At 36.3% G+C, this 10056-nt stretch overlaps 1 protein-coding gene across 2 annotated transcripts in view; it reads right to left on the reverse strand.

Annotated features, from left to right (window-relative positions):
• LOC111701241 (uncharacterized) overlaps positions 1–9730 on the reverse strand; it is a 34747-nt gene extending 25017 nt beyond the window's left edge. For both annotated transcript variants that reach the window (XM_023472432.1, XM_023472433.1), the window contains exons 1-6: positions 9629–9730; positions 7339–7500; positions 2166–2221; positions 1645–1805; positions 1003–1162; positions 51–402 (exon numbers count right to left, since the gene is read on the reverse strand). In XM_023472432.1, coding sequence (XP_023328200.1) covers positions 51–402; positions 1003–1162; positions 1645–1805; positions 2166–2221; positions 7339–7500; positions 9629–9723 — 986 coding nt within the window. In that variant the 5' untranslated portion in view covers positions 9724–9730. The remainder of the gene's footprint in view (positions 1–50; positions 403–1002; positions 1163–1644; positions 1806–2165; positions 2222–7338; positions 7501–9628) is intronic.
• Between the last annotated feature and the right edge of the window lie 326 nt (positions 9731–10056).

Here is a 10056-nt window from a genome sequence, read left to right on the forward strand (position 1 = left end):
TCCTAATTCTAATATCATTTTTACAAAGCAAACTTGAAAGATAAGCATACCTGTTTGTATTGTAATAAACACAAATATCATCTTTACCATAATTAGGTTGGTCCTCGTTCCAGGGAAACTCCCCTTTTGTTGGAGTAAGAGTTGGTGAACTGAAACTAGGATAGGTTTCCCAGTAGAACTTGTCTGTATAGTTTTTATCGATCATTTCTCTTTTTCCAGCAGTCCAGAATCTTTCTGTTTTATCCCCATGATATTCAGCTTCAGCTTCATCCTCAATAATGAGTAAGCTTGAAGATCCTCTCTTAAAGCATTCCTCTTGAGCAACACTTCTATTCTGTTTGTCTGTAGAATTATATCTGATACATTTTTTTCCCATGTAGTCTTCCCATCCTTTGGGACATGCTAAATAATAAGTTGTTGATTATTTACTTTGTGGAAAGAGGATTAAAAATATTTTTTTAAATGGTAATTTTTAATTAATGAATAGGAACCATTGATTAATAACAACACAGATAACACACTAGATGTCATCTTTTCAAGATTTAGGGTTTTTTTTGTTCACAAAACCAGAAGCCAAAAGGAGTTCCGCACAGGCAGCGTTGAAATACAAGACAGAGACAGAGCATGCGCTGCCTTTGGGCTTCTACTTAAAGTTTGCTAATATTATCAGGACTTTAAATATCATTCAAGTGTTACGTCAAATAATTCTATCTAAAATTTGAACGCTCAGCTCTGATTAAAGTCAATGAGGTTCAATGAATAATTCTGTTGATTTAAAATCAAGTACCTCTCGTTCATCATTTAAAATCTGGGCCTCTTTTTAGCTGTAATCAAGGTTTCATGATTTTTTAAAAATATTTATTTTGATAAAATCACGAAACCTCGGGTCGTGGAAGTCACCCTGACTTCCACGACCCCCTACTCTCAGTAATTTCCAAAGGTTTTGACAACTTCTTGGAATTATTAATTTTCTTTAAAACTTTGAAGTTCTCCTTGTTTCACCTGGCAAAATGTTTTTAAAATATCTCAGAGGTTGATTTCCTCGATACGTGTCTTGAACATCACAGTTAGAGGGTTTAGATACACCTGCAGGTAAAAAGTTGGCTTGAGTTTCATCACATGTCAAAACATAAGTTAGAGCAGATCCATGCAACCTTGTCACCTAATCAATAAATAAATTTTTAGAGGACTAAGCGTAATTTTATTTAATCCTTTATGCAAAGATAAATTATTAAGTCTAATATGAGTATAGAACAAGTATATATCATAAATGAATATGAACCTGCAGATGGAAGGGTAAGTACTTGAGTCTAAGATGAGTATACAGTACAAGTATATATTATATAGAATATAAACCTGATGGAAGGGTAAGTACTTGAGTCTAAAATGAGTATACAGTACATGAATATATTATATAGAGTATAAACCTGATGGAAGGGTAAGTACTAGAGTCTAAGATGAGTATATAGTACAAGTATATAAATTATATAGAATATAAACCTGATGGAAGGGTAAGTGCTTGAGTCTAAGATGAGTATACAGTACAAGTATATAAATTATATAGAATATAAACCTGATGGAAGGGTAAGTGCTTGAGTCTAAGATGAGTATACAGTACAAGAATATATTATATAGAATATAAACCTGATGGAAGGGTAAGTGCTTGAGTCTAAGATGAGGATAGAACAAGCATATATTCCCTAACACTGTAAACATATCACATTGTGAACCTAACAAGCATCTTCTAGAACAATCTTCAACACCTCGGACATATCTTTCTAGCATTTTTCCACGGTTTATATATCCTTGAAAAAAATATAAACATATTTATCCTATAAATTTGATCTAAATCTTGCATCTATATATATATATACTTTCCTTGTCTTGGTGTCTGTCAGTTTGTCTGTTTGTTTGTGTCCAATAAATGTCTCAAACGGCTGAACCGATTCGGTCCAAATTTTGTGTTGGACCTCGCATGACCCCAGGGAAAGTTAATGAATCCTCAGAGTTACAAAAAGTTGTAAAAGCTATTGATTTTTATAAAATCATAAAAATTCGCAAAAAAATGTTTGAAAAACCGCAAAATCTTTTGTTTTCCATTTTTATACTTTACAGAAAGCATATTTGAAGTAACATTTTTTTACATAATTTTCTCTTTTTCTTACCAGTTTCATTTATGACCAAATCCTTAAAGTTTACATTAACTCTGATTCCAGGATGTCTAAAGAAATAAGATCAAGGAGCAATTTATTGATGAATTGGATGTTCATACAGGCTTACCCATTAAAGATGAGATTATACGGAATTCTTACTGTCTGTTTCTTTTTCTATGATTCCTTGCAATTACTTCTTATGTAAAATCATTGAATAAACCATTTGAAGACCAAATGCAAGGCAGAAGATTTGTTTTTAACATTTATAATGATGATTGTATTTGAAGAGTTGCAGGTCGTCTTTATAGTCTCATCGTTTGTGGGTAACCCTCCATATACATTCTACAAACTGCTTTAGTAAATTGAAAACATAAACACTGAACAAACATTTGTTATATAAAGATTTCCATTGGATCATTTCATTAAAACTTAGATAGACTCAAGAAAAAATGCCTCGACCAACAAAATTTAAAACTTCGAATAAATAATCCTATGTCAGTTGGGCTTAGATTCTCCAGCGAAAGGGGTAAACTACTATTTCACAAAAAAATATAACTTTTTTTCAAAAAAGTATTTTTGCCGAAAATTTAGCATTTCCATTTAAACAAATGTTGCGTCAATCTGTTTTGCGAAAAAAAAAATCGGAAAAAAATCGGCAATAATTTTACTGAAAATTTTCGCGAAATTTTATCATATTTTGTCTTGTTTTCAAAAAAAATCCACATCTTTTCAATGCTTCTTTCGCAAAATTAATTTTCGCGAAAAAATGATACATTTCGAAAAAAAAGTTTGCAAATGCGAATGAAAATTTTAGCTGCAGAAACCCTAGTTTTATCCATAGTCCAACTTTTCAAGGCTAGATAAATAAGAAAATTTATTTTAACAAAGCATTGCATGTGACACATATTTCCACATTCATTTTCAATGGCTTTTGAAAATACAAGGATAACTCAATGAATATAAATAATTTTTTAGAGAACTTTATCTAAAAAACTATTCTATGCATTGTTATATATTTCTCTAATGCAGGTATTGCAGGCAGTACCCAAAAGTACCCCTAGTATCAAAATTACCCTGCAGTACCCATAGTACCACCCAGCACCCCCATTACCCTGCAGTACCCATAGTAGCGCCCAGCACCCCCATTACCCTGCAGTACCCATAGTACCACCCAGCACCCCCATTACCCTGCAGTACCCATAGTACCACCAAGCACCCCCATTACCCTGCAGTACCCATAGTACCACCCAGCACCCCCATTACCCTGCAGTACCCATAGTACCACCAAGCACCCCCATTACCCTGCAGTACCCATAGTACCACCCAGCACCCCCATTACCCTGCAGTACCCATAGTACCACCAAGCACCCCCATTACCCTGCAGTACCCATAGTACCACCCAGCACCCCCATTACCCTGCAGTACCCATAGTACCACCAAGCACCCCCATTACCCTGCAGTACCCATAGTACCACCCAGCACCCCCATTACCCTGCAGTACCCATAGTACCACCAAGCACCCCCATTACCCTGCAGTACCCATAGTACCACCCAGCACCCCCATTACCCTGCAGTACCCATAGTACCACCAAGCACCCCCATTACCCTGCAGTACCCATAGTACCACCCAGCACCCCCATTACCCTGCAGTACCCATAGTACCACCAAGCACCCCCATTACCCTGCAGTACCCATAGTACCACCCAGCACCCCCATTACCCTGCAGTACCCATAGTACCACCAAGCACCCCCATTACCCTGCAGTACCCATAGTACCACCCAGCACCCCCATTACCCTGCAGTACCCATAGTACCACCAAGCACCCCCATTACCCTGCAGTACCCATAGTACCACCCAGCACCCCCATTACCCTGCAGTACCCATAGTACCCCCCAGCACACCCATTACCCTGCAGTACCACCCAGTACCCACCAGTACAACCCAGTACCACCCATAGTACCCTTTAGTACCCATAGAGCCACCCAGTATCCACCAGTACAACCTAGTACCACCCATGGTACCCTGTAGTACCCATAGTACCACCCAGTATCCACCAGTACAACCTAGTACCACCCATGGTACCCTGTAGTACCCATAGTACCACCCAGTATCCACCAGTACCACCTAGTACCACCCATGGTACCCTGTAGTACCCATAGTACCACCCAGTATCCACCAGTACAACCCAGTACCACCCATGAACCCTGTAGTACCCATAGTACCACCCAGTACCCACCAGTTCAACCCGGTACCACCCTTGGTACCCTTTAGTACCCATAGAGCCACCCAGTATCCACCAGTACAACCTAGTACCACCCAAGGTACCCTGTAGTACCCTGCATAACTAGAGGTGGGCAAAGTTTCGTTAACGGAACAGAAGTTTTCAAAAATTGAAGGAAGAGTCCGTTAATGAACACCAAAAACCATTAATTTTTAAACCTCTCACAAAACAAATTAGCCGTTTTTGAAAAACGGAACGGATTTTTTTAAAACGTTGAATTTCGTTTTTCTGCCTAAAATTGCATAAATTAAAAAAAGAACTTGCGTGTTTTGATGTTTTTAAATGTCGTTTGTATTCACAACCTTAAATGCTGAGAATAGAGAATAGAGGTAACCTTTGAATTTTGATAAAAAAAATTTGGAGTTTGTTCAGCCCTGAAAGAAAATGGGTTCTCCTCAGAATAGGATAAATATAGTTGATTTGGATATCCAGAAAAGGATAAATATAGTTTAACTGCCAGTGCTGTTAACAATTTGAAAAACCTTTAATGCCGTTAATGCTACCAAAGACCATTAAAGGCTGCACCGTTAACGATTTCACAAGCGTTAACAAATTTTTTTTAACTGTTCACGAATTTTTTTGTAAGATAGCGGTAATTTTTTTTAAAAAACCGGTTAATACCTTTGAAATTAGCAGCTACATACCTGAAATTTTATTTTTTAACGGTTGGAACAAACCGTTAACAAAACGGCTAGAAAAAGTTGGAATGTGCCCAGCCCTATGCACCTAGTACCCCAAGTACCCTCCAGTACAACCCAGTACCCAGCAGTACCCTACAGTACCCCCAAAGTACCCCCAGTACCACCAACTATCACCAGGTACCAAGCAGTACCCTGCAGTACCCCCCAGTACCCTCTGGTACCCCCCAGAACACAGCAGCACGCTTAGTACCCTGTTACAAGGACTTTCCTTAAAGAAGAATTTTAGGTTTACAAATTGGTGTGGTTGCCATCCCTCCCTCTGTTGAGTGCTTGGTGTTAAACCAGCTTTTACATGAATGGAAATAATGCAAAACTAGAATAAAACGATACTCAAAAGTGCTTCTATAAAATACTGAATGTTTTTGTTCCAAATAAAAATTCGATTTGGTTTGGAAAATATGAAATGCAGAATCTTTCATGCCTTCGGATAGTTTTACCTTTGGCATATTCAAAAATATCTATAAAGAAATATTTATCAATACTTATTATTACTTTAAATCTTTACTGAATGAATTTAGAAAAAGTATGCCGGTAAAAGAAAATTTTAGAAAGGTATTTGCAATCATCCAGAACAAAAAAATTTCCAAAAAAATTGACTTTATCAGGTTTATAGGACGTTCAAAAATGTATGCTAAAAACTCAATTTTGACAACCCTAGGCGTTGTACGTCCCAGGGAAAGATATGACGCCTTCTTAGACAAATTGTACATTTATGAAAGCTCTCAAAAAGGCGAATTCATTTTGACGAAAAAAGACTTTGGAAAAAAAGTTCAGCCTAAGAGTTTTAGATTTGCAAAAAATATAGTTTAATTTTGCAAAATATTTTTACCATTTTGCAGAAAACTGTAAAATACTAATGTTAAATATAATATCATTATGTATAGCTGCACAGTTCTTTAACCCCCCCCCCCCCCCCCACCCCCCAACCGTGATAGGGTTAACAACAAACTTAATCTGGAAGGTAAAACAGGCCTATTTCAGACAGTATGCCTGGACTCTCAGCCAGTTTTTAAAAATTAATTAATAGAAAAGTCAAGATATTTCAGCTCTCTAGCCCTTATAGTTTTAAAGCTTTATTCAAAAACCATGGGTGATAAATTCCCCCCACCCCCCACCTCAGGAGAAATAGGGTCAAGACACAGAGGGGGCGGGGGGTACCCCACCTTCTGTGTCTTAACCCTATTTCCACCTCCAAACGTAAGTAATAAAAAACCTACAGGTATTAATGATCTTGTATCATTACATGGTCCTATATTGATGATATAATGTTTAATGTGACTTTATAATTATAAATTAATGCTAATGTAATGATAAAAACTGGAAATAATGGAAAATGTATCACATATCAATATAATTATTCTGTATAATAGTCCTAGTATAATTAAGATAGCTGGCCCCAAAAGCATATATTTAATCAAGAATGTAATAAAAGAATTTATGTAATAGACAAATTCTATTGTAGTTTTCTTGATTGGGTCTAATTAGTTAATCGTTTTTGAAAAAGACCTTTCCTTAACATCCGTTAACGACGACCCTTCTATAACGACCAATAACGACAACCCTTCAATAATAATCGTTAACGACCCTTTACAAGAGAAAATACATTTGTGTTAGTTGGAAAATCCAAGGTCATAAAACATCTAGGTTATTCAGACAACATTCATAACCTTACCTTTCTTTAAAAATTTGAAATTAATTGTCATAAAACTCAGATTCATTAGCGAATTTTTTACTTTTTGAATTTCTTTTTTTTTATAAAAACGCTCGTTCTTCAGAAATGATAAGTTTTAGAAAACGGTGGTTTTTCGTTTATTAAAAATAATGATCGAATTTGAAAAAAAACTTTGGTTTTCAAAAACTATCTTTTTTCGTTTTTGGAACGTTCAAAACGAGTGATTCATTTTCAAAACAATTTTTTTTTTTTCTAAAAACGAAACAATTCACAACCCTGATTGCAGGTGCTGGAATACCTGTATTTCAATTACCAAAATTTAGCAATAATGTTTCATATAAAAAAATGTATAAATTCTTTGCTCGAATTTTCTCCAAACTAAAAATATTAAGTTAAATTCATATTCCAGAGCTCACATGCAAAAAAATCAGCGTCCTACAATAATGCGTAAGAACATTAAAAAAACTGCGAAACCATCTGCTATACCTTCTGAAACCAAACCCCGACCGAATCTTAGTCCAAAAATCTACCTGCTCCACTTAGGAATACACCTTGGAGCTAATCCAGGAGGGTTAACTGTGGGAATAGAACCATAACCAAGAGTTCCATCTTCTATCTTATGGAATAATGATCCTCTCACAATATCATTATATGGTGAAGTATTTGGAGATTGGATGTCATCATCAAGAGTCCTAGATAGTAAATTGTACATATCTTATCATACTAGTTTGATATGATTTTCTTAAAGGGAGAGTTCGCCAAAAATTAAAGGAATTCAATATTGATCGATAGTTAATTTTTCATAATTTTTTTTTTTTTTTTATCTGTTATGTACTTTAAACTATATTTGGTGTTAGGTACTTTCCCATAGGCATTTGCCAAGGTTGACTTCCCAACTGACAATTTCCCAAGTGGCAACTTCCCAAATGTGCAATATCCAAAGTGACAACTTCCCAAAGTTTATGTTAATCCTTCTGAGGTGAAGCAGGCTGCAATAGGGGCAGAGTGCTGTGGTTAGGATGGGCTAGAGGGCCGTGCACCTTAGTGAAGACAGGCTTTAGGCCGAGAGCTGCGGCTGGGACAGACTTCTTGTCAAAAGTAAACTTCTTGGTAAACGTCTCTGATTTAAAAAGGTGGTTTAACTTCCTCGAAGGATGATTTATTTTCTATAAGGAAGTTCCCATGCAGTACATTATCTTCACGGAGTACTTTGCATTGCATTCCTATTGAAGGAAGGAAAAGTTCAGCTATAAGGCAGTAGTGTCACTTTACATTACGCTTGTAGCAAAAATTGAGGCCTATTGTAATTTACGTGTTACCTTGTTCATATAGTAATTATGCAAATCATGTATGTAAAACATATATAACTTTGTTATACCCATATTGTGATTGTTAACTTCATTATATAAAAAACATCGCATAACTTGTAATTACGCTGTTAACGACCCAATTCTAATACGAACTACGAAATACATCTTAGATGATAGATAAACTCCTGTTAAAATAAATTCGAAATATAAGGAAGACGATTTTTCCGACTCAAATGCCGTAGCCATTTCTCAAGATGTGTGTGTACACAAAATCCATTTCCGCCATGAAGTATACACATGTAACCCTCGCTCCTTTCTTTCCCTGCTTCACCCCTCTATAACACATCCCAGCTCAGTCATGTTAGGACAGTTGAACTAGTAACAGCTCCGACACAGGGAGCCTCTTGACTCCTTTATGATGATGACGCAGATACTCAATTAGCAGCAGACAGGCTTACCCGAGGGTTCCCAGTTTATCATGCACTCCACTTCCAGAGACAACATAATCGCTCAAATCCAGCATGATAAAGCCGCGATCTCTGCCTACTAGGTTGGATAAGCCCTGTTGCCCCAGTTCCTGTTGATCTGCTCCACCAACATGAAGCTCTACAACACTCCCATGAAGTACCATCAAATATCCATCCATAATTCCTTTGTTAATTTCTAAATCAACCAATTTTAACTCCGCCTTAAATGCAAATATTTCAAAACACTCGTTTTTTTAAAATAAATGTTAGAAATATCCATTTTAGATCTCTTTATTTTATTATAGTGACTTTTAAAGTCAACAACTCCATACTGTTTACTGCCAGAGAGTAAACCTGAAACCCTGTCTTTATATCCAGGTCAATTGTCCCCTTTAAGTTGGGATCGACATATAGCTATTTTGATAGCTAGGCTTGTGTCTTTGTGTGGCATTTAAAGGGGATTGTCCTCATCATTTGGGATTGGTATAAATATAGCTTATTGATCGCTAGGCTTGTGTCCTTGTGTGGCATTCAGAGCACTGTATTAGTAGCTGGATTTTGATAGCTATGCTTGTGTCCCTGAATGGCATTTAGAGCATGGGATTCAGTACTTGTTGAGTTTGATAGCGGACTGGCCTGGAAAGATACATCTTGAAAGATTGTTATGGAGTAGGTGTTTACTAAACGGTCACGATGTACTGTCAAATGACCCTACTGCATAAGATCTGAACTTTATCTTCCTTTACTAAGATTGTTATGCATTGTACTTAATGAAGTATATCGTGTACTGTATGTACACTTCCTTGTAGAAAAATAAATCATCCTGCGAAGAAGTTAAACCACATTTTTAAATCAGAATCCTTACAAAGAAGTTTACTTTAGCCTGGCGGAAATACGGTGCAAAATTTCTTACAAGCCCTTTAAAATGCTATTAAAACTATCCATGTACTCGGTTAATTTAACTTTGGATAATAAATGGGTCTTTGCTTTTTAAATTATAAAAAATTCAAAGGATAAAATTTTATTAAACATTGTTTACTTACAAATCATGTCTATTTTCTGCTAGAGGAGAATAAAGAAACTTCCCTCCAATAACTAGATGGTACTTGATAAAGATTATTAAAAGAACAGCCTTCATTTTACTTAATTCTGAAAAAGGTGAAATTAGAACAATTTGCTTTAGTGTAAATTTTGAGAAGTCGTATGAGAGGAAGAACAAAGAGGCCTGTAGGTTGATCTAAGGTTGATAATCCCAGTGAAGGGTCAATTGGTTGATGGTTGATAATCCCAGTAAAGGGTCAATTGGTTGATCTAAGGTTGATAATCCCAGTAAAGGGTCAATTGGTTGATCTAAGGTTGATAATCCCAGTAAAGGGTAAGGTTGATAATCCCAGTGAAGGGTCAATTGGTTGATCTAAGGTTGATAATCCCAGTAAAGGGTCAATTGGTTGATATCCCAGTAAAGGGTTGA

The sequence above is a fragment of the Eurytemora carolleeae genome, unplaced genomic scaffold (assembly GCF_000591075.1).
Source record: "Eurytemora carolleeae unplaced genomic scaffold, Eaff_2.0 scaffold44, whole genome shotgun sequence".
Taxonomy (NCBI): domain Eukaryota; kingdom Metazoa; phylum Arthropoda; class Copepoda; order Calanoida; family Temoridae; genus Eurytemora; species Eurytemora carolleeae.